Source organism: Dromiciops gliroides, chromosome 2, assembly GCF_019393635.1.
Source record: "Dromiciops gliroides isolate mDroGli1 chromosome 2, mDroGli1.pri, whole genome shotgun sequence".
In the NCBI taxonomy this organism is placed as follows: Eukaryota; Metazoa; Chordata; class Mammalia; order Microbiotheria; family Microbiotheriidae; genus Dromiciops; species Dromiciops gliroides.
This window is the reverse complement of record NC_057862.1, coordinates 210512890-210538017: the sequence shown is the minus strand read 5'-3', so window position 1 is coordinate 210538017 and position 25128 is coordinate 210512890. Positions and strand designations below refer to the sequence as shown.

At 40.1% G+C, this 25128-nt stretch overlaps 1 protein-coding gene across 1 annotated transcript in view; it reads left to right on the top strand.

Moving 5' to 3' along the window:
• Nucleotides 1–25128, top strand: part of FBLN5 (fibulin 5) — a 154221-nt gene that overhangs the window by 106721 nt on the left and 22372 nt on the right. The window contains exons 8-10 of the mRNA XM_043985995.1: nt 344–466; nt 2449–2575; nt 17855–18050. Coding sequence (XP_043841930.1) covers nt 344–466; nt 2449–2575; nt 17855–18050 — 446 coding nt within the window. The remainder of the gene's footprint in view (nt 1–343; nt 467–2448; nt 2576–17854; nt 18051–25128) is intronic.

The following is a 25128-nucleotide window of genomic DNA, read 5'->3' as shown; positions in this document are numbered from 1 at the left end:
TGCATCAGTACCCTCATCTGTAAAATCAGAACATTGGACCGAGTGATCTTTAATTTGAAGATAAAGCTTTTCCAGAAATAAATGCCAGTGACCTTAATTTAAGCCTGGGTGTGGGATTGGAAACCATGTTAACTTAATTTTTCCTTTTGGCTTTTTATTCCTTGAAAGCTGTAAAATTTACCTGGTTTTGAAATTGGTAGGGGTAAGGGGGAAACGGGGAAGGGAAACAGAATGCTCTTCGGAGATTATAAGCAGATTGTTGAACCCTGCTGTGACAAGCAATCCAGATGTTCAAGGTGAAAGTTTGCTTTAATTCAGTAGTTCTTATACTTGTTGTCCCCAGATATGGATGAGTGCAGCTTCTCTGAGTTCCTGTGCCAACACGAGTGTGTGAACCAGCCTGGTACCTATTATTGCTCTTGTCCTCCTGGCTACATCCTGCTGGATGATAATAGAAGCTGTCAAGGTAAGTGTCAACATAGAGGGGAAAAAAGTACAGTGAGTGCAATAGAGGTGGTAAATGGGGGGAGGAGAGAGGTACAGGGGATATTCTACGCCAGAGATTGTCCCACCTTCTATAGGGGCAAGAACTAGGGATGGCATCTGGGGTCAGGAGCTGACTGCATCAGGGTTCACTCCTATTCTTTCCTTTGCTCCCCTCTCCCAGCTAGTATGTGGGATATTTAAGGAGAAGGAATGGATTGAATCCCACTGGCTACGGGGATCAGCAGTCAGACGACTTGTGATATGTGCCCCTGCATGCTGTGTTTGCCCATGGTTGTGCTGTTTGCCGTCCTGGGCTCAACTGATTTTTCACCTCTAGCTTAGACTGTGATGATGAAAGACATCATCAGAGCCGGTGGAAATCAAGAAATCTCCATGAGAATAAATTTGGAGCTCCTCTCTCTCCCTTAGGGCATGCCTGTGCCAGATACCATGGCAATCTGGCAGACAGAAGCCACAAGGCCCTTATAGTAATTTTTTTTCCATAGGGCCCCAGACAAGGTCTATGAAGGAAATCTGAGGCAGCATTTTAGCATTACAGGCAGAACCAAAGTTCTATCACTATTGAGCTGTTTAAAGGCATTGGTAGATCATTCAAGGGCAAGCTCTTTCTCAGGACTATATTATGAACATCTATATAAGAAAGAAGGTAGGATTAGAAACCAGAACTGAAGAACTAGGAATACAGACATAAATGTAGTTGAAATGGGAAACAGGTGAGGTCAGGGGAGCTTCATCATCATATTGGATTGGGAGATCCAGGTAATGGAAACTAGGAACTAGAGCCAAGAAATCTACACCCAAGGTGGAGCAGGTGCAGGTGGTACTGGGTCACTGATTAGCCAGACGCAGAAGGTGGACTCTAATAAAGCGGGCAGCCTACTTTTGCATTAGTACTGTCTCATCATTGTTGGTAGTTATGTACAAATACCACTTTCTACCTAGTGCCCCCACAATCCGCTGCACTTGTGCCACTTGATGGTTAACAGGTTGGGCTGATCCACTGAGACTGATCCATGGTTTCTTACTGAGGTAGCTTGAAGGACGACAATTTACTGAATTGAATGATGTTAACATAGCTCCCAACTGATAGCTGCTTAAAGTGGATTCCCCTAATGGGAGAGCACTAGGGGGTCTCGGTTTGGATCAAAGAGCTCAGCAAGCTGCATGAGATGGAGAGTCTGTAGATGTCTAGTCTTAATTCAGCAGCCTTATGCTCCTGAAGCGACTGAGTGCACAATAGGCTTCCTGTCTCTCAACAGTCTCTTGGTGCCCATGGCTGCTGCTGTTCATGCTTCTGTTTTGGCTGGCAGGCATCTCTCGTGTTGCCTGTTCTGTCCTGCCAAGGCGGAATTCTAGAAAGTTGTGAGTGAAAAGTCCCTTCATGAGGGCCCCTCCAGGGAAGGCACTGAACCAAGCCAGGATTGCCATGAACCAAGTTCTTAGTCTGGTCTGTTCCACACTGAGACCTTTCTCACGGTTTCCAAGGCTCTCCAGGAGAGCTGGCTTTGGTCACGCTTTCCTTTTCATTTCATTGAAGGATATTAAGGATGAATTTAGTCACAGTTGGTGGAGGCCCATGCTCTTGCCCCAGTAAGGAATGGTACAGTTATTCTGGCCTCAGATATTCCTCAGAACTTTTTTTTTTTTAGCTTACCTTCCCTTATTTCCAACTCAGCCCTCAGATCTTCATGCTCATGGCTTGTCTATCAGTGATAGCAGGAATTGAAAAGGAGCCAATAAGCAATGGGCTAAAAGGCTACATGGCAAAGCTGGTTTCCACGTTTCAAAGTTTTCTCTCCTTCCACCTTCCCAATTCCGCACAGATGCCTGCTGTATTGAACTACAGAGTGAGGCTTTGAGTGTTTTTATCAGATTTGTCATGGGCTCAGAACCACACCTCAGGAAGCTCCTCCTTGACTGTGTCCCCTTTCTGTGTTTCAGATATCAATGAGTGTGAGCACCAGAATCACACCTGCATTCTACAGCAAACTTGTTATAATTTGCAAGGGGGCTTCAAATGTCTAGATCCCATTCGCTGTGAGGAACCTTATATCCAGATCAGTGAAAAGTAAGTTGTGGATTTTCAAGTGAGATAAAGTAGCCATGGTATAGTGGAAAGAGAACAGATCATGGGTCAGAATCAATGAATCAACAAGCATTGAGGAAGCACGTACACTGTGTTAAGCACTAAGAATGCCAAAACAAAAGGCAAAACCAATCTGCTCTCAAGGAGCTTATGTTTAGACTTCCTTTCAAATTCTAGCTTAATTCCTGCAATTTATTAACTGTAGGACCCTGGGCAAATGACTTTCACTCTGACTCAGTTTGCTAATCAGTAAAATATGGCTAATGCTATCTGTCCTTCTAATCTTCCAGTATCATTGGAATTGTCAAATATATAACAAAATATGATGCAAACATGCTTAAAAATGTTAAGGTAGCACAAATATCAACCAATAAACATTTATTAAACACCTGTTATATGCCAGGCACTATGCTAAATGTTGGGGATACAAAAAGAGGAAAAAGATAATCCTTGTCGGGGGCAACTAGGTGGCACAGTGGATAAAGCACCAGCCCTGTATTCAGGAGGACCTGAGTTCAAATTTGGCCTCAGAAACTTGACACTTACTAGCTGTGTGACCCTGGACAAGTCACTTAACCCTCATTGCCCTGAAAAAAAAGATAATCCTTGTTGTCAAGGAGCTCTCAATTTAATGGATTGTTCTTTGTAAATCTTAAAGCACAATAACAAGTGCAAATTATTGTTATTGCTTGCATGTTCAGCTAGATCTACAGTTTCATCAGTATATTTACTCCCTGATTATTCATCATGGATTATAACATCTATAGGTCTTTCAATTCAATGCAATTCTCATCCATACCTTTCAGTAAATTCTCCATACAGGAAAGACAGTTTTGGTTTTTATAATGTTGATTACCAATGATATTAAAATGGGAGAAACTAGGAAAAATTCTGGTAGTAGAAGCTTTTGTTTTATTTTCTGTTAAAATTGACATTATTATTATCATCAATTACAATAGCAATATTATCTGAGAAACTGAGAAACAGGAAGAACATGGACTGGCAGAGATGTATATGGAGAATTTTTATTTTTGAAAATGTGTTGGAGGGGTAGCTAGGTGGCACAGTGGATAGAGCACTGGCCCTGGATTCAGGAGGACCCGAGTTCAAATCCGGCCCCAGACACTTGACACTTATTAGCTGTGTGACCCTAGCTAAGTCACTTAACCCCAATTGTCTCACCAAAAAAAGAAAAAAAAAAGAAAATGTGTTGGGGTCAAAGTAAAAAATGTTACAAAACTCACAGGATTTTAAATTGGATTCTTGTTCCTAATTGACAGCATCATTCTTTCTCCAAGTAAGTCAAACCTTTCCTTTCCTGTTACTTTCTAAATAATAATTCAGACAAAAAGCCATAAGCATGAGGCTGTAGTTGAAAGAATGTTGGGCTGGGAATTGAGAGACCTGAATTCCTCTATTACTGGCTCTGCCACCAACTAGTTGTGTGATCTGTGGCATCTCAAATTTTCTGAGCCTTAGTTTCCCCATCTTTAAAATGAAGAGGTTAGTCTAGACAACTTTCCAGAAGGTCTTTGGATATGGGAAAAATAGGCAATGGGAAAAACATCTTTTGTCACTAACATCTAACTAAAATTTAACATTTTATTCAATTGTGAATTTTAAAAATTAATCTGAGAAGGGGTCCATAGACTTCACCAGACTGTCATAGAGGTCTGTGAAGCAAAAATTGGTTAAGAATCCTGGTCTGGATGATTCTGAATTTATTCCAATTCAACATTTATTTAATTCCTGCTGTGTATAGAACACTCTAAGATCTCTTATAGCTCAAATACTCTGTGACTCTGTGTTCTCTGTGTTTTTTTTTTTTGGTAGTTTTTTTTGGTAGTGGGGCAATGAGGGCTGAGTGACTTGCCCAAGGTCACACAGCTAGTGAGTGTCAAGTGTCTGAGGCAGGATTTGAACTCAGGTTCTCCTGAATCCAGGACTGGTGCTTTATCTACAGTACCACCTAGCTGCCCTGCTGTGTTCTCTTGATGACAAAAGCACATACAAGCACTTTCTCTCTCTCTCCCTTCCCCTCTTACCACACACAGTATCTGAACTGGACAAGATCTCAGAGGTTGTTTATTTAGGCCAACCCATACTGAGACAATCTTCTCTATTCCCATCTAGTAGCCATCTAGCATCTGCTTAAAGACCTCCAGTGATGAGGAATTCCTTCTTTCCCCAGGCAGTCCATTCTACTTTTGGACAGTCCTAATTAGTAGGTTTTTCCTTTTGTGTACTTCTTTGACACATCTACTCATTGCTCCTATTTTGGGCCTTGTGGGGTGGGAGTAGGGGGAACAGGACAAAAAGAATAAGTATAATGCCTCTTCCACGTGATACCTCTTCAAATACCTGAAGCCAGCTCTTATGCGTCTTTCCTGCCAAATATTTTCCTTTCTGGGCTCAACATCCTCATTTCTTTCATGTGACTATTTCATGGCATATTATGTCCTCTCATTATTCTGGTCAGTCTCCAGTCAGTCTGTGTCATCACTTAAATATGACACCTGGAACTGAACATAATATTCTAGAAGTGGTTTAACTAAGGCAGAGAACTCCATAACTATCATATTTTTCTTGTATACTATATTTCCATCACTGCAGCCCAACATCATATTGAGAAGCAACTCATACCCAGTGTTGGCCTCACAGTCCAGAAGACTAGGGCTTAACTTTGGTCTCTGACACATACTAACTGTGATACCCTGGATAAGTCATTTCGAGTCAAAGTATTCTGGGTAACTCTTTAAGAGTAGGTATGGACCTGATTTGGTAGAGGGGATTTCTCTCTGGGAGCTCCTTATATTGATGAAATCTCAGGTCAGGACCAAAAAATAATTAGCCCCCTCAACAAGATCACATTAGTGTTTCCCATCATTCATAAAGGAAATACAGACACCATGAAAACCTAACTGAAAGGTCTATTAGACAAATAGTGAAACTTCTATTATCTTCAATTCCTGTTTTCCTTTGGATCCCAAGCTTCTGTAGATAAATTGCTATATTCCTTCTACAAGTTCATCGAAGCCATTTTACAAGGTCTACTGTGTTCCTTCACTGGGGAGTAGAAGAAAAAAATGCATAGAACTTACAGAATCATAAAATTTAAGAAATGGAAGGGACCTTAGAGGGACCACCTAGTCCAATCTTTACCTGAACAGGAATCTTTGTGACAACATACTTAATTTTGTTCAGTCGCTTTTCAGTCACGTCTGACTCTTTGTGACCCCCTTTGAGGTTTTCTGGGCAAAGATATTGGAGTGGTTTGCCATTTTCTTTTCCAGCTCAGTTTACAGATGAAGAACTGAGGCAAACAGGGTTAAAGTGACTTACTCAGGGTCACACAGCTAGTAAGTGCCTGAGGCCAGATTTGAACTTAGGAAGATGAGTATTCCTGATTCCAAGAAATTTATACTTGAACAGAAATCTTCCCTACAACATGTTTGATTAGTTTTCACTTAATTTCTACACAAAGACCTCCAGTGATGGGCAGTCCACTCTAGTTCTGAAAAGCTTTGTTAGGCCATTTTCTGCTCGTATCATAAAATGTCCTTATACTAAAATGAAATTAAATCCTTATTGGACTGAATGCACCAGGACAGTGCTTTGCAATGTTTTTTTTTTTTCCTGCCTTTGAGAAAATGGGACTCATTTTTTCCCTTCATCCAGCCATTTCCTTTTAAAATTAATATTTTTTCAATTAACAAATATTTCTGTTCTCTCCCTCCCATTGTCCCTCTCATCACTGGAAAATAAATCCTTTGTAAGAAGCAAAACAAATTCCCATATCGGCTATGTCCAAAAATGTATGTCTCCTTCTGTATGTTTATTCTGACACCTCTCTCTCAGGAGGTTGATAGAATTCTTTTGTCATTTATCTTCTGGAATTGTGGTTGATCACTAAGTTGATCAGAGTTCCTAAATTTTTCAAAATTATTCATTTTCCCAATATGGTTATTACTGTATAAATTGTAGTTTTGCTCACTTTACTGAGCATCAGTTTATGCAAGCCTTGCCAGGTTTCTCTGAAACTGTTCCTTTCATCATTTCTTATGCCACAATAATTTCCATTATATTCATATACCACAATTTGTTCAACTATTCCCCAATTTGGGGGCACCCCCTTATTTTCCAGCTCTTTGCCACCTCCCCCTAAAAAAAGAGCAGCTATAAATATCTTTGTACACGTAGGTCCTTTCCCTCATTCTTTGATTTCTTTGGGGGTATAGGTCTAGGAGTGGTGTTGCTAGGTCAGAGGGTCAAAAGTTAAAATTCTCTGTTTAGCAACTTTTAGAGGCATGGTTCCCAGATTGTTTTCCCAAATGACTGTACTAATTCAACAGCCCCATTACTAGTGAATCAATGTGCCTGTTTTCTCACAACTATTTTGTTTTTGTTTTTGGTGAGGCAATTGGGGTTAAGTGACTTGCCGAGGGTCACACAGCTAGTAAGTGTCAAGTGTCTGAGGCCACATTTGAACTCAGGTCCTCCTGACTCCAGGGATGGTGCTCTATCCACTGCTCCACCTAACTGCCCCATCACAGCTTTTTAAACATCTATCATTTTTCTTCTGATGCGGATGAGGTGGAATCTTGGAGTTATTTTGATTTGAATTTCTCTAATTATTGGTGATTTAGGATATTTTTTCTCAGGCTATAGATAGCTTGGATTTCTTCCCTGGGTGATTGTTATTCATATCTTTGACCACTTATCAATTGAAGAATGACTTTTATTAATTTAAATCATTTCCTTTTCTAGTTTAGGAATGGGGACCTTTGGGGGCAGCCAGGTGGCGCAGTGGATAAAGCACTGGCCCTAGATTCAGGAGGATCTGAGTTTAAATCCAGCCTCAGACACTTGACACTTACTAGCTGTGTGACCCTGGACAAGTCACTTAACCCTCATTGCCTTGCAAAAAACAAAAACAAACAAACAAAAGAAATGGGGACCTTTATCAGAGAAACTTGCTACAAAGTTTTTCTCCACAGTTAACAGTTTCCCTTCCATATAACCATGTCTTTACCTTCTCCCCCTTCCATTGTTGTTGGCTGCTCCCCACCCCTGGGTATATACCACTATCTTTTTTCCCTCTGCCATGTTTACTAGTTTTCATTCACATTTTTTTTTCTCGGGGCAATGAGGGTTAAGTGACTTGCCCAAGGTCATACAGCTAGTAAGTGTCTAGTATCTGAAGCCGCATTTGAACTCAGGTTCTCCTGAATCCAGGGCTGGTGCTTTATCCACTGTGCCAACTAGCTCTCCTCCTATTCACTTTTAATGCTTCATTTAAAATTTGGAAAGAGGGATGAGAAAAGTCGGAAATGTATGTTGTTTCAAAGATCTTTTTGCGATGAGTAAATCTTATAACATGCCAGTTGGAAAGTGATATATTCAGTAGCCTTTGGAATGAAAGCCATGTTTTCCATACCTTTGCTCAAGAACCACTGGAAATCCAACAACGAATCAATGTTTTGTTAAAAGGTTAACACTGAACAGCAATATAGTCAAATAATCTGGCTTGGTAACTGTTTATAGGGTAGCAAGGTGGTCCTGTGGAAAAAGTACTTGCTTGGAGTCAAAAATGTTCCTGAATTCAAATCTGGCCTCAGACACTCATTAGCTGTGTGACCCTGGGCAAATCACTTAACCCTGTTGGCCTCAGTTCCTCATTTGTAGAATGATCTGGAGAAGGAAATGCCAGCTAGATGGTAAGTGGATAGAGTGCTGGGCCTGGAGTGTACTTCTTTTGGCCAAAGAATTTACTGCCTTGTGATCAGTTACTCGTGGTAACCCTCCTATCTACTTAGACTGATTTTTGATGTCTGCCATCTGGCTTTGTTTGTCGTTGTGATGGTATGATAAGGCTTTTTAACCTCTCAATAAAAACCAACCAATCAATAAACATTTATTAAGCACTCACTATGTGCCACTGTGCTATGGGATGAGGATACAAAAAGAGACAAAAGACAGTCCCTGTCCTCAAGAAGCTTAGAATCTAATGGGTAAGACAACATGCAAACAAAAATACATGAGGCAAGCTCCACTAGTGGAACATAATCTACTTTGGACAGCCCTAATTGTTAGGAACTTTCTTCTTACATTTAATGAAATTTGTTTTCTCTCCCACCTGCCCATTGCTACTACTTCTGCTCTTGGGATGGAAGTGATGGAAGGATAACAATCAGAATAAATCTAATCCTTCTACATTAACAATGGGCGAGGGACAGCTAGGTAGCGAAGTGGATGAAGCACTGGCCCTGGATTCAGGAGGACCTGAATTAAAACCCATCCTCACACACTTGACACTTACTAGCTGTGTGACCCTGGGCAAGCCATTTAACCCTTATTGCCCTGCAAAAACAAAACAAACAAATAAAAACAAAAACAACAACAAAAAACAATGGACGATAGCCATTTTTATTCCAGAAAACTGTAACTCTTGGGTGCATTGTAAGGAATTCTTTAGAGTCATACTTTCCTGGTTTTTCTCAATGGCTCTTTGACAGTTTCAATAAAAGCACGGAGAATGAATGGGTAATCATGAAGATAGAGAATGGATAACAAGGATGTAGGGACAGAGGTGAGACGAAGTTGGAAGGGGAAGAGGGTGGACAGATGGTTAGATGAAGGGAGGTAGAAGAAGTTCCTTTGTGTCATAGAAATAATAATTGTTAAAAATCACTGCAAAGTCTTATCCTAGTGCTTCTCTGGTAAAGGTTTTAAAAATTCAGAATTACTTCCTTCATTTAGCAGTCATTTATTAAGTCAGCCAATAAGCCATGCATTGTGCTAAGTATCTGGGGATACAAAGAAAGGTAAAGGATAGTCTCTGCATTCCAGAAGTTCACAATCTAATGAGAAAAACAGAATGCAAACATCTATGTACAGAGAAACTATATTCAAGATAAATAGGAAATAATTAATAGAGGGAAAGCACTAGAATTAAAAGTGAATGGGAGGGAGCAGCCAGGTGGCGCAGTAGATAATGCACCAGCCCTGGATTCAGGAAGACCTGAGTTCAAATTTGACCTCAGATACTTGACACTTACTAGCTGTGTGACCCTGGGCAAGTCACTTAACCCCCATTGCCCCGCAAAAAAAAAAAAGGGAATGGGAAAGGTGTCTTGTAGAAGGTGGGATTTTAGCTGGGACTTGAAGGAAGCCAGGAGGCAGAGATGAGTAGGGTGAGCATTCCTAGCATGGGGCAGGGACAGCCAGAGCTGTCCTGAAAAGAGTAACCGTTTATTTTATAAATCATGATGGTAACAAAAGAACAAGTCCAGGAAAAGTTGGGGATGCTAATAGAAGTTGTGAATAATAAAAATCTAGACACTGATGGGCTTGGTGACCGTGAAAGGAATGTTGTCTTTCTCTCCCTGTCACTTTGTCTTTGTTTCTGTGTGTGTGTGTGTGCGTGTGTGTGTGTGTGTGTGTGTGAGAGAGAGAGAGAGAGAGAGAGAGAGAGAGAGAGAGAGAGAGAGAGAGAGAGAGGGAGGGAGAGGGAGAGAGAGGCAATTGGGGTTAAGTGACTTGCCCAGGGTCACACAGCTAGTAAGTGTCAAGTATCTGAGGCTGGATTTGAACTCAGGTCCTCCTGAATCCAGGGCTGGTGCTCTATCCACTGCTCCACCTAGCTGCCCCTGTCACTTTGTCTTTGAAGACGAAATGTGCCATGCACTGTGTTAGGTATGGTAAATATAAAAAGAAAAATGAAATATCATCAGCTTTCAAGGAACTTACATTATATTGGGGCAAACAATGCATACACAGGAAATTAAATACAAAATAATTTCTGTGGGGGAAAGCACTAGCAAAAGGAGGGTGTTGGTGGGTGAGTAGGGATAAGGGTTGGCTTCTGAAAAGAGCTGGTACTTGAGCTGAGCTTTGAAGGAAATTAGGAACTAAGCCCTAGAATTCTAGGGAGTCAAATCTAAGGAATTTGAAGGAAACTAGGATTGGAGGGTGGAGCAGCTAGATGGCACAGTGGATAGAGTGCTGGGCCTGAAGTCAGGACGACTCAGCTTCCTGAGTTCAAATCTGGCCTCAAACACTTAGTTTTTATTTATTTATTTTTGTGCAAGGCAATGAGGGGTTAAGTGACTTGCCCAGGGTCACACAGCTAGTAAGTGTCAAGTGTCTGAGGCAGGATTTGAACTCAGGTACTCCTGAATTCAAGGGCCAGTGCTTTATCCACTGCACCACCTAGCTGCCCTGCCTCAGACACTTAGTAGCTGTGTGACATTGGGCAAGTCACTTCATTCAATTTGCCTCAATTTCTTCATTAGTAAAATGAGCTGGAGAAGGAAATGACAAACCACTCCAATATTTTTGCCAACTGAAGAACAAGAACCAACATAGGGTTAGAGGAGAGGAGGGAGTACATTGAGTCAAGTGTGCACAGCCTGTAAAAAGGCAAAGAAATGAGAGATGTGATGTCATGTGTAGGAGAATGACAAACAGATCCATTTGGCTGGGACGTATAGAGCATGAAGAAAAGCAGTGCTTAATAACCTCAGAAAGGTGAGCTTTAAATGTCAAATAAGGGTGTTTGTATGTGGCCCAAGAGATAATAGGGTGCCACAGGAGTTTATTGAATACGGGCGTGGCATGGTCAGATTTGCAGTTTAGGAAAATCACTTAAGTAGTTTTGTGGAGGGTGAATTGGAGTGGGGGAAATTTTGAGGAGGGAGACCAATTAGGAAGATACTGCCTTAGTGTAGGTAAAAAGTAACTATTCTTGCTGACTTTGAGGACAACTCTCTATCCACTATTCCTTATGGATAAGAGGTGCTTACCAAATGTTTAATTAATTGAAATAATCATAATTGATAAGGAGGGACAGGAAAACAATGAAAAAATACAATATTTCTAAAAACATAGCAATCCGGGCACAAAAAGCTGTATACAGCTCAAGAATCCATTCTTGAGAGCATCTCAGAACTACAGCATGGTAATAACAGTAAAGCTCACATTTCTAAACTATTTTAAGGTTTTCAATACATTTCCTGGCAAGAACATGTAAGGAAGGCAATGAAAGTATAATAGTTATTAGTTTGGCTCCTACTACCTAAAGGCTAGGTATATTACACTTTACCCTTCCCCTGGGGTTCTCAGGTACCCTTAGGAGACTTAAGGGTATCTAATCTCTGCCATTGGCTCGGTTTCTGCCAATTCTGGGGGTTTCCTGAATCCTAGTTCCATTTAACCATCTAAGAGTCAGATTAATTTTTTAAATGGAATATTTGCTTCAAAGATATAGCAAGAACAAACACACAGACCTTCTCCCTCGCTCCTGGGAGCAAAATCTTCCTTATATTTCCTCTATCTCTGAGGAAGGGAAGGAGATAAGGTTCCTAATAGAGCATAGTTCCACTAAGTTCCAGATTCAAAGCACCCCTGAGCATTCATCCCAGTACACTGTCTTCTCAGGGTCTCCTTGCTGGGCAGCAACCTCTGAACTTGGATATTGGCCCCAAGGTTGCTATGGCTTGAGCTCCCAGATACAGCGATTGCATGGCTATACCAAAGCAGACCAAAACCCAAGCCATGGTCTTAGGGACACAGGGCCTAAATGGGGAGGGGAAGGTGGACCTTTTCCCCTACACTGTGATTAGTGTATGGTGCCCATGTTGTGGCTGAGCAAAAGTTTTAACTTCCACCCTGCCTTCATACCACTGACTAGAAAGACAGCAAGACCATCCCGGTTAAATAATTTTAAAAACACAGCTAGTTTTAGCTACATAGGTAATGGTAAGAGGCTGCTCCTAGGGAAATGCAAAAAGTCTTCTACCCTTCAATCTCCCATGTGGGTGCTTCCATTTTAGGTGTCCCAGACATGCACAAAGCCTAGTTACACAAGTATTATTGCTTTTATTTTACAAATGAGGAAACCGAGTGTGGCAGAAACTAGGTGTGGACCAACATCTTACACAGTATATTATAAAATAAAGTCAAAATGGGTACATGATTTGTACATAAAGGATGCTACCATAAGCAAATTAAGAGCATGGAATAGTTTATCTGTCAGATTTATGGACAGGGGAAAAATTTAGGATCAAAGAAGATATAGAGAGTGGTACAAAAATAATTTTGATTATATAAAATTAAAAAGCTTTTGCATAAACAAAAACAATGCAACCAAATTATATGGAAAGCAGAAAAAACTGGGAAAGAATTTTTGCAACAAGTATCTATGATAAAGGCCTCAGTTCTCAAATATATAGAGAACTGAGTTAAATTTATAAAATTAGAAGTCATTCCCCAATTGATAAATGGTCAAAGGATATGAATAGGCAATTTTCAGAGAAAGTAATGAAAGCTATCTATAGTCATATTTAAAAAACGCTCTAAATCACTCTTGATTAGAGAAATGTAAATTAAAACAACTCTGAGGTACCACCTCACACCTATCAGAGTGGTTAATATAACAAAAAAGGAAAATGTTGGATGTTGGAGGAGATATGAGAAAACTGGGACACTAATCCACTGTTTGGTGGAGTTGTGAACTGATCCAACCATTCTGGAAAGTAATTTGGACCTATGCCCAAGGCTATAAAACTGTGCATATCCTTTGATCTAGCAATACCACTGTGTACAGGGCTAAAATTCTAGCTATACTATCTAAAATCTAATGAGTGGTTGCCAATAAATTATAAGCTTTAGCAAGAGTATTTAAGTGTTTAAGTATTTATTAAAGAACATTAGGATCAGAGAGAAAGGTAAAAATCTAACTATTTCTAAGAGACCCTATCATCCAACCCGCCATGGCGAGGTCAGGAACCAAAAAGGGAAGAACCCCTCTGCCAACGTCTGCTTCCTCCTTCATGTTCTCCTCCCAATAATGGGTGGCTCCTCAGCCAATCGGCTGGTAGTTTTGATAGACAGTACCCACGAGCAAATGTCACTTCCTGACACCAAGGATGCTTGCCCTCAGACACCTTCTCCTCATGGCAGAGCTTTCCTACAGTAGCTCTCCAGCAGGTGGCATCATTCCAATCATTACAACTGCTAGGTTTATATTCCAAAGACATCCAAAAAAAGAGAAAAAGACCTATTTCTGCAAAAATATTGAGAGCAGGTCTTTTTTTTTTTTTGTGGTAACTAAGAATTGGAAATCAAAGGGATTTGCATCAACTAGGGAATGGCTAAACAAACTGTAGTATATGATTGTAATGGAATATTATTCTGCTATGAGACAGGACAAGCAGGATGATTTCAGAAAGGCCTGGATAGACTTGTATGAACTGATGGATAGTGAAGTGAGCAGAACCAGGAGAATGTTGTACACAGTGACAGCAATGACTTAACTATTCTCAGCAATATGATGATCCAAGACAATCTCAAAGGACTAATGATGAAGCATACTATCCACCTACAAAAAAAATAACTGATATTGATTGAACACAAACAGAAAGCATACAATTTTTCACTTTAGTTCTTCTTTTCTTTTATTAGAGTCTTTTTGGGGGGGGCAGGGCAATGAGGGTTAAGTGACTTGCCCAGGGTCACATAGCTAGTGTCAAGTATCTGAGGTCAGATAGCTAGTAAGTGTCAAGTGTCTGATGCCGGATTTGAACTCAGGTCCTCCTGAATCCATAACTGGTGCTTTCTCCACTACATCACCTAGCTGCCCCTTAGAGTTTTCTTATACAAAATGACTAATATGGTAATATTTTACATAATTGCACATATATTACTTATATCTGATTGCTTACTGCCTCAGGGAGTGGGAAAAGGAGGGAATGAAGAAATGATAGAATTTGGAAATCAAAACTTTAAATAAAAATATTTATTAAAAAATTAGGAGGGGGGCAGCTAGGTGGTGCAGAGGATAAAGCACCGGCCCTGGATTCAGGAGTACCTGAGTTCAAATCTGGCCTCGGACACTTGACACTTACTAGCTGTGTGACCCTGGGCAAGTCACTTAACCCCCATTACCCTGTGGGAAAAAAAAATTAGGAGGGGGCAGCTAGGTGGTACAGTGGATAAAGCATTGACCCGGGATTGAGGAGGATCTGAGTTCAAATCTGGCCTCAGACACTTGAGACTTCCTGGCTGTGTGACCCTGGGCAAGTCACCTAACCCTCATTGCCCAGCAAAAAAAAAAAATTAGGAAACTGAGGCTCAGAAAAGTAAAGGAATGACACAGTAGGAACCCAGGTCCTGCTGAATACATTGTATCATATTGCCTTAAATAGGGAGGATGGGTATTAGCCACATTTTTTATAGATGAGAAAATTGAAACACAGAGAGATTCTTTGTTTTGCTTAAGATCATACAAATTAGGAGGCAGCTAGGTGGTGCAGTGGATAAAGCACCGGCCCTGGATTCAGGAGGACCTGAGTTAAAATCTGACCTCAGATACTTGACAAAGTCACTTAACCCTCATTGCCCTGCCCGCCCCCAAAAAAGATCATACAAATTATAAGTGGCAGAATTGGGGCTTAAATAGATCCTTTGACTCCAGGTCTGGTGCTCTTCTCAATAAGTATATTGAGTATATAAGTATAAGTAGCATAGTAATGCTACTAAGTCTCATAACGAATATCAATAATTATGATTCTGAGTCATCAAAAAAAGGTTGTCATGTTTAGCATCCTCCATTTAAGAAGACAGAGATGTACAGCATTCTTCCTAGAAAGATTTCCATCCCAAATGTTTACAATTTTAAAAATATCTGGTACTTAAGGGGTTAATCTATAATCTGGAATTTTATCTTTTATGGAATAGCTTTTTAATGGAAGAGAAGTGAGATATTACTATGTTAACATCTATACTTAGCAGATATTGGTTATAGAGAAAGTCCCAATAATGATTATCAGGAATTTTTGTTAGGTGTTTTATTACAGATGCTCTCTTGCTGTGCACTGAGAGCAATTATGAGGGAGAGCTAAAGTGCTGGAAGATAGAGTTAGGATCTCAAGAAATCTCAACAAGAGAGAATGTTGGATTGAATCTAAAAAGATGACATTTAATTGTAACAACTCTAAGATTTACCCTCAATTTCAAAACATTAATTTTATAAGTATAATACAGGGAAGGCAGGGCTAGGTAGCAATTCATCTGAAAAATGATCTTAGGGTTTTAGTAGACTCAATATTAGACAGCAGTGTGGTATGGCAGCTAAAAAGCTAATCCAACTTGACTTCTGTCACATTGATGGACTGTGGGTGCTTTCTGAGGACCATGCCATCAAAGTATAAGGAGACTTATCACCAGTAGGCCATAAATTCCTTTGCCATAGCAAACAAAAAGATACAAAATGGCTCTTAGTGGAAGAAGGACAAAAGAAAGCTTAAAATGTTTTAAATATATGAGGTTCTTATCCAATGACCAACAATCTGAAACATTGTTGGACAAAATGAATCATATAAATATTGATATTTTCAATATAATTGAAACCAGAGTATGAAAGGAAGTTGCATCAAAGACGTGTATGTCTAGAAAACAAAGTGGACTATCATGTAGTGAGAGTAAGGGATGATCAGTGCATAGTCCATTGTTGTTGTTCAGTTGTTTTCAACTCTTTGTGACCCCATTTGGGGTTTTCTTGTCAAAGATACTAGAGTGATTTGCCATTTCCTTTTTCAGCTCATTTTACAGATGAGGAACTGAGGCAAACAGGGTTAAGTGACTTGCCCAGGGGCACACAGCTAGTAAGTGTCTGAGGCCAGATTTGAACTTAGGAAGAAGAGTCTTCCTGACTCCAGGCCTGGCACTCTATCCATTGCGCCACTTAGCTGCCCATATGCCCCACTGGTACTAGCATAATGCTAAGAGATCTTGCACAAGGCTTCTAGCACATTAGATCAATCTCACAGGAGAAGGCATAGCTAAATTGCCATCTGCACCATTGAAAGGAGTTGTCTACATTGAAGAAATAACAGATCAATCCAAGTATCAAAGTAAGAGAAAACAACAATTAGAATTGTCCAAAACAGAAATGGTCTATTTTGGAGGCAAAACCCCCTTCATTACCTTTTCTTTTTTTAAAAAAATTTTTAATTAATTAATTTTTTTTGGTGAGGCAATTGGGGTTAAGTGACTTGCTCAGGGTCACACAGCCAGTAAGTGTTAAGTGTCTGAGACCGGTTCATTACCTTTTCTTAAAGATTTCAATTTAAGAAGAGGCTGGCTGACTTTTCTTCAGGGATGTTAGTGAGGGGGATCTTGTTCAGGGATAAGTTAGAGAAAATGGTCTCCCAGGTCCCTTCCAACTCAGGGATTTTGAAGTTCTGTGATTATTGTTCCCTTCTCTATAGACCAGAAAACAGATTCAATCTAATAAAATAGGGCTGTTATGAGGATTGAGTGAAATAAGGGATGTAAAACACTAAATAAAGGGAAGGTGATGGTGGTGATAATATTTATCTGAATCCATTTCATGGCACACTCTGGGCAAAAACTTGATCCCAAAACAGCCAACTTTCTGGTGATGAGACTCTGCACATTGCTAGGCTGGTCCTTCGACAGTGGACATAGTCTGTTTCAAGAATTGTAACTGGAATCTTTCCAGCCTGGAAAAGTTTATTCTGCTCTGGCAGAATTGCTGAAAGCCCAGCAGCCATCTCCATGCCACAATGAAGCATTGAAGAAAGATTTTTGTGGAAGAATCAGAGGAAGGTGTCTAATTCTTTGGCTAGAATCTCTATGAGGTATTTCCTGAAAGACATGGAAAAGAATTGCATGGGATAAGAAGGCTTGGATGAACTGTGATTTGTACCAGCAGAAGAAGTACTTACAACAATGAATTTTTTAAAAAATATGTATGTGTACACACATTCAGAGTTCTATTTTAAAAACTGGTCTTAACAAAACTTAAGTTTACTCTATAGGGTGTTCCCGAAGTCTTAGTGCAGTTTTCATTTATTCAAGCTTAATAAAGCATTATATGGGGACACTCTGTATGATGTAACTATGAGTAACCAGAATAAAATATTCCCTGGCTATCCTGGGCAATAAAGATTTTTACATTTTTTGGCCCTCCTTAAATGTCAAGACAAGAGGAGAGAGCCTCTAAGATCGCAGCATTCTAGTTGGGAGAATATAAGCTCCTTGGGATCACATAGGATTTTATTTTGGTCTTTGTGTGTTAACCCCTAGCACAGTGCCTTCAACATAGTAGGTGTTTAATAAATATTTGGTGGTATCCCCATTTCTGTATTGCCCAGTGTGTTCTAGAAAGGGAAAGAAACGCAGAAAGCCATATGGAAAGGATTTGTGAAGTAATAATGCTATTTCTACCTCCTAAAGTCGCTGCATGTGTCCAGCTGAAAATCCTGGCTGCAGAGACCAGCCCTTCACTATCCTGTACCGAGATATGGATGTGGTATCAGGACGTTCTGTTCCCGCTGACATCTTCCAAATGCAAGCAACCACTCGGTATCCTGGTGCCTATTACATCTTTCAGATCAAATCTGGGAATGAGGGCAGAGAATTCTATATGAGGGTAAGTGTTCAGTGAGTGGAGAGCTTCTAATAGTTATTAACAATTGTTCTTAGTGGTTATGCAGTTCTTCCAGTCTTGACATCAAGGATTTATAATATTGTATTTATAGGATTGGATGTTCTCAGTGGGCAAGTGGCAGGAGGGATGGGCAAGGAAACAGCATGGCGTGATGGAAAGAGAATTGGACTAGTAGTCAGGGGGCCTGGATTCTAATACCAATTTTGCCCCTAACTTTTTTTGGGGGGTTAGGCAATTGGGGTTAAGTGACTTGCCCAGAGTCACACAGCTAGTAAGTGTTGAGTGTCTGAGGCCGGATTTGAACTCAGGTTCTCCTGACTCCAGAGCCAGTGCTCTATCCACTGTGCCACCTAGCTGCCCCTTGCCCCTAACTTTTGCATGACTCTTTCTCAGTTTCCTCTTCTATAGAATAGGATGGTTGGGAAAGGTCAAAGGTATCAAACACTTTGCTCACAGCCTGCAATACTCCAGACTGTGGCCTGAACCAGATTAAAATGTAATTGGGAAATACTTAGCAAAATAAATAAAATACAGTAGAACACAGACAATGTTAATATCTGGTTTTCCAAGTCAATATGTAGCTCACAGAGATGCTCATGGATGGTCTAGTGGTCCCATTTGACACTTTGCGGGTAGATGACTTCTAAGGCCCCTTCCAGCTCCAACATTCTTTGATATATGTTTCAATCTGTATCCTCAGGTCATTTCCAGTTCTAACTGGTGTAAGAGGAATGATCATTGGATTTAAAGATTTTGGTCTAAGGCCCAGGTCTTCTACTTATTAACTAAATGATGTTGAACAAGTAACTTAACCTTTTTAAACCTGTTTCTTCATCTGTAAAATGGAGTTATCAACTTCATGAGACTATTATGAGGAGAGTGTTTTGTGACCCTTAAACTCTTATATAAATGTGAAGCATTATAATTATTAAGGGCCTTTTCCAGCCCCGACACTCCATGATTCTGGGACAAAGGAGACAGGACATGGTTCAATCAGTGGTATTTATTGCACCTTCAATTTAGGAAAAGAATTCCACTGGTCACTGTGGGTTTGTACAAAAGAAGGAAACAATGCCTTAAGATTTTTATTATCTTGGGGCAGCTAGGTAGTACAGTAGATAAATCACCGGCCCTAGATTCAGGAAGACCTGAGTTCAAATCTGGCCTCAGACACTTGACACTTACTAGCTGTATGACTTTGGGCAAGTCACTTAACCCTGATTGCCCCACAAAAAAAAAGAAAAAAGAAAAAAAAGAAAAAAGAAGAAGAATTTTATTATCTTATAATGAAGGCCAAGACAGAGAGGATCATACCTAAATATTACCAAGCTTTCTGTGGAACTATATTCCTTGATGATTCTACTCTATATTTTCTTCTAACTCCTCTTCCACCCCATTATTTGCTGCTAGGCTTGATATTTTTTCTTTCCAATATAACTAAAGGTTGTGAGAGTGTTTGGAAGGAACCAAAGCTGGGAAAGGGAGTTTTATGATGAAAAAGAAAGGTAATGGTGGCCTAAGAGTGAAGAAGGCTCATACCTGTATAATCCCAAACCCATAAAGAGCTACTGATTTCTAGCTGATTTACATGTTTGTGAAGGCTTTTGAGGTACAAAGTTCAGAATCTTATAAGAATGAGTCATTGCCACTTATTAGTTATATTTTACTATTTCTAGACTCTGAGTATCTCTCAAATATTGATTTACAATTGGCAAGGAATGTCACTAGAGGCATGTGTCACTCTTCTAGGCTTTAGAGATGGCTGCTATTGATAGCTGGTCACAGATTGAAAACCTATGCTAGGTATTGGGGACACAAGTTAAAAAAAAAATCACTTTCAGGGGCAGCTAGGTTACGCAGTCGATAAAGCACTGGCCCTGGATTCAGGAGGACCTGAGTTCAAGTTTGGCCTCAGACACTTGACACTAGCTGTGTGGCTCTGAGCAACTCACTTAACCCTCATTGCCCTGCAACAAACAAACAAACAAACAAATATCACTTTCTTTTCTACAGCTGTAACTACCTCAAACTATGTCTGGGGCACATTCATTAGGAGAGGACACAGTGAGGTGCAAAGGCTAGTCCCACCAAGGATGATATGAATCAGGAGGGGGAAACTTATCCTTCAGGGTCCAATGGAAGGTTTCCTTCCAAGAATGAGCGATGGCTTACATTAATGTAAAGAAGTAGAAGAGGACAGGATGATGACAGGAGGTCCAGTTTGACTGCAATAAACATTCCAGTATTTGTATGGGTGTGGTATGAAATAAGACTAGAAAAGTAATCTAGAGCTGATCTGTAGAGGACCTTATATACGAGGATGAGAAGTTTCTATTTTGTCCTGTAAAATATAACTGATGGGAAACCCTTGGTAATGTTTTTTTTTTTTTTTCCAGCTCTGCTTCTTATTAATCATGTGACTTTGGGCCATTCATTTTCCTGCTGTGGGCCTTAGTTTTTTCATCCATAAAATGAGAGGATTGGATGAAATAACCTCTAAATTCCTATGCATATAATCCCTAGATCTATATATCCAGTCCTAGTCTCTCTCCTGAGTCCTAGTTCCACATCACTAATTGTTTTTTGTAAATCTTGAACTGGATATCCTGTAGATGTCTCAAACTTTTCATGTTCAAAACAGAACTCATTATTTTTCTTGATATATTCTCTTTCCAATTTATCTATTACTTTCAAATATATCACTATCCTCCCAGTCACCCAGGCTCACAACCCTGGCATCATTTCTGACTCCTCAGTCACATTCTTTCCACATTTCCAGTAAGTTCGATTCAATTTGGTATACATTTATTAAGCACCTGCTATATGCAAGGCACCATGCTAATTGCTGGGGATACAAATAAGAAAGACAATCTCTGCCCTCAAGGAGCTTATAATCTAATGGGGGAAGACAACACAGAAAAGGAAGCTGGAAAGAGGGAGGTCCCCAGAGCGTGCCTGACTCTGTGGTGTGGAGTCCAAACCAAGTAGAGCTGTTGATGGAAAGTTGAGAATTAGTTGGAAAGTTCAGATCCCAGGTCTCTATAAAGGAAAACTTTGGGAGGAGTTTAGAGGTTCACCTTCCAGACCTCCAATTAGAGGGGAGAGAAAGCTGAAGGAGTTGAGAAAGTGTTGAGTATCCAAAGCAGAGTCAATCAGCATGATAATGAGATTTCAGGTGATCAATTTATCCCTGATAGAGCATGAAGTTTTGTGGAATCCAAAGAGCTACTGGTGGAAAGTAAAGAGTTTTACCTTTGACACATTTCATATATGTTCCTCTCTCTCTTTATTCATATAGCCATCACTCTGGGAAGGCTCTCATCACTTCTTATTTGAACTATTGCATTAGCCTTCCAATTGGGCTCCCTTCCTCAACTCTTTCCCCAGTCTAATCCATTCTCCACTCACCTTGTCAAAGGGATCTTCTTAAAGCACAGGTCACTGTTTCTCATTCCCACAATAAACTCCAGTGGCTCCCTACTATCTATATCTATGTTCTAGTTCTATCCAACAACATTTTAGCGATTCCTATGAAATTATCTCCTTGTATATCTAGTTCACCTTATTATTGCTATACTCCACTGATTTCCTATTGCCTTTAGGATAAAATAGATACTCTTATGTGTAGCATTTAAAGCCCTTTCTTTCAGGGCTCTAGGTGGCGCCATAGTGCACAGAGTGCTGGCAGACTAGGAATCCAAAAGACTCATCTTTCAGAGTTCAAATCTGGCCTCAGACACTTAATGACTGTGTGACCCTGGACAAGTCATTTAACTCTATCTGCTTTAGTTCCCTCATCTGTAAAATGAGCTGGAGAAGGAAATAGAAAACCACTTTAGTATCTTTAACAAGAAAACCCCAGATGGGGTCATGAAGAGTCATACATGACTGAAGAAAATATATTACTTCCCCTTCTGGACTCTTTGATCCAGTCATACTGGCTTTCTCTCTATTGCTAACAAAGGACACTCCATATTCTGCTTCTATTCCTTCACACTGGCCACCCCCACCCAACATATCTGAAATTAATTCTCTCCTCATCTATGCCTCATAGAATTCATCTGTTATTATTCAGCTCAATATCACCTTCAACATGAAACTTTTCCTCATGTCCCCAATTATTAGTGTTCATCTTCCCTAACTACCTTGTGTTTATTTACATTTACTCTCTTTATTCTGTAACTATTTACATTTGAACTTTACTCCCTCATTAGAATGTAAGCTCACTGGGATGAGAAATGTTTTAATTCTTCGTATTTTTATTGCCAGTGTTTAACAACATGGCTACTGTCGCACACAATAGGAGCTTGATAAATGTCCTTGATCTGTTGATTATCCATAGTTTTGTGTATTTGTCTATCTGTGGTCATGGGTTTTATTGCTGTCTCTCATCTTTGATACTGACTCTTTTTGAATTATTGGTTCTCTCAACTGAGATTCTTGTTACTAAATGTTGTGCCTATTACTTTTTATAAAATCTGATGTGGTCATTTCCTCTCCATTATCTCCATAAAGACTTCTGGAGAGAGCACTCTCCCATGTGCATGTTTGCATGTGCATGTGCACGCAACACTTAGCAGCCTTTGTCATGTATATTCTAAATCACATATTCAGGTACTGTCTTCTAAATCAGCTGTTATATTTCCACACTACTTTTTTGGAGCCCCATTCTTCAATTGGCAAGAATGATTAAAATACTAGTCAATCAGTAAACATTTAATAAATGCCTTCTATGTAGCAAGAACTGGCTCTTCTATAAATATTATCTCATTTTACAAATCTCTTTTACAAATATTACCTCATTTAATCCTCACAACAATGCTGATAGATAGGTGCTATTATTACCTGTAACGATTGGAGTGATGCCACCTGCTGGAGAATTACTGTCAGAAAGCTCTGCCATGAGGAAAAGGAGTCTGAGGGCAAGCCATGTGGTCAGTTCCTTGACGTTCAGGAAGTGATGTTTGCTCCTGGGTACTGTCTATCAAAACTACCAGCCAATTAGCTTGGAGCTGTGTGTGCATGTGGATAGGATGTTCCCGGTTGCACAGGGGGCTTGTGGGACAGAGAAGGGACAAGGCTCACTCTCTCACTCTCTTTCACAAGGATCTCAGCGAGGAACAGAGCAAGAGAAGCGTGCCCCCTTTGATAGACAGATGAATCTAGGCCTCTTTCTCTCTCTCTTCACCAAATTCTTATTCTTCTTAATAAATGCTTAAAAGTCTAAACTCTTGCTAAAGCTTATAATTTATTGGCGACCACTCATTAGATATTTTAGACAGTATAGCTCGATAGCCCCTTACATACCCCAATTTTACAATTGAGAAAACTGAGGCAGATAGAGATTAAATGATTTGCCCAGTGTCAAGCTAGTAAGTATCTGAGGCCAGATTTGAACTCAGATCTTCCTGACTCCAGGCCTAGCACTTTATTCACTATACCATCTGGCTGCCTCATACAGGGGTTCAAGAAAGAAAGAGATTGGGGGTGGATTTATGGATTTGGGATTCATCTGTATATATGTGGTAATTAAAGCCATTGGAGTGGATGAAATTGTCAAGGAAAACAATCTACATTAGGAAAGAAGATAGATTTAGAGGAGGAGGTTGAGGAAAGATTTTCAGAACATCTGTGCTTAGTAGACAAGTGGAAGAGAACCATCAAAGCAGGCAGGAGGTGTAGTCAAAGAGCTGGAGGGAGAACAAGGAGACAGCAGCCTTATGGAAGCCAAAGAAAGACAGAATATCAAAGAGATAGTTGTCAACAATGTAGAACAGTGCAGAAGGATCAAGGAGGAAAAGGCCAATGGATTTGATAACCACATTTAAGTGTTTATTGTTGATCTTGGAGAACATTTTCAAAATAAACTGTTGGTGATGGAAGCCAGATTGGAGGGAGTTGAATGAGAGGGTTGTGGGATAGTGGAGACAGTGAATGGAACTACTTTGTTCTGAGTTTCTAAAATAAAGGGGAGGAGATTCAGGATGATAGTTTGAAAAGATGGTAGGGATAAGAGACAGATCTGTAGACAGAGAAAAAAAACCTTAAAGGAGAGATTGGTGATGAAAACACAGGGGAATGTTTGGTAGAAAAATGTCCATGGGGAGATAGGAAGATCGGTGCCATCAAGGGTAAAAATGATGGTATTGGTCTAGGCAAGAAGGTCATCTCATTTCTAAGACAAGAGGGAAAGATAAGAGAATGGGTGAGGACATAAAGAAGTAATGATGTTCAGAGGATGGGTGACGATGGAGCTCGTGATGGAGAGCCTCAGTATTCTCAGCAAAATAGCAGATCTTCTGAGAGAGAAGTGATTAGGAGTGGAGTTAAAGGCTAGGAGGGAGAAAATAATATTTGAAGCAGTCATTGTGAGTACTATGAGAGGGAGTTCATCAGGTATGTATAAAAAAGTGCTGGGCAGCTAGGTGGCGCAGTGGATAGAGTAACGGCTCTGGAGTCAGGAGTACCTGAGTTCAAATCTGGCCTCAGACACTTAACACTTACTAGCTGTGTGACCCTGGGCAAGTCACTTAACCCCAATTGCCTCACTGGAAAAAAAAAGTGCTGTGTAGAAGTGAGGACTAATTAAGGTTAGATCATTTACATTTATATATGTATTTATTATTGATTTTAAATAAACGTGGTTAACTGTGGTCTTATGACTTTCTATAGCAGTAGAAAAGGGTAAAGGTGGGAATAACTGAGGATTTTCCAGTTCTACATCTATGAGCTAGGCAGAGCTCACAGCTTGATGCTCACTGCCACGTCACCCTTCTCTAGTCATGGGATAATGGGAGGAAGCTCAGTTGGTACTATTCAGATAGACATCTCTGGGCTATATCTGACCATCGCTTTCATCCTTACTTAACCCTCCAGCTCTGCTGCACACTGTATGTGGGCTCTGGAGCAGCATGAACTGTGAATATCATGGATACCCAAGAACACTACCATTTACCACAATGGTGACACAAGGAGAGAAAGACTCCAGACCAAAAACTTTTGGGCTTGTTGCTGCACCCCACCTCTCAGTTTTATTTTATTTTAATTAACTAATTAATAA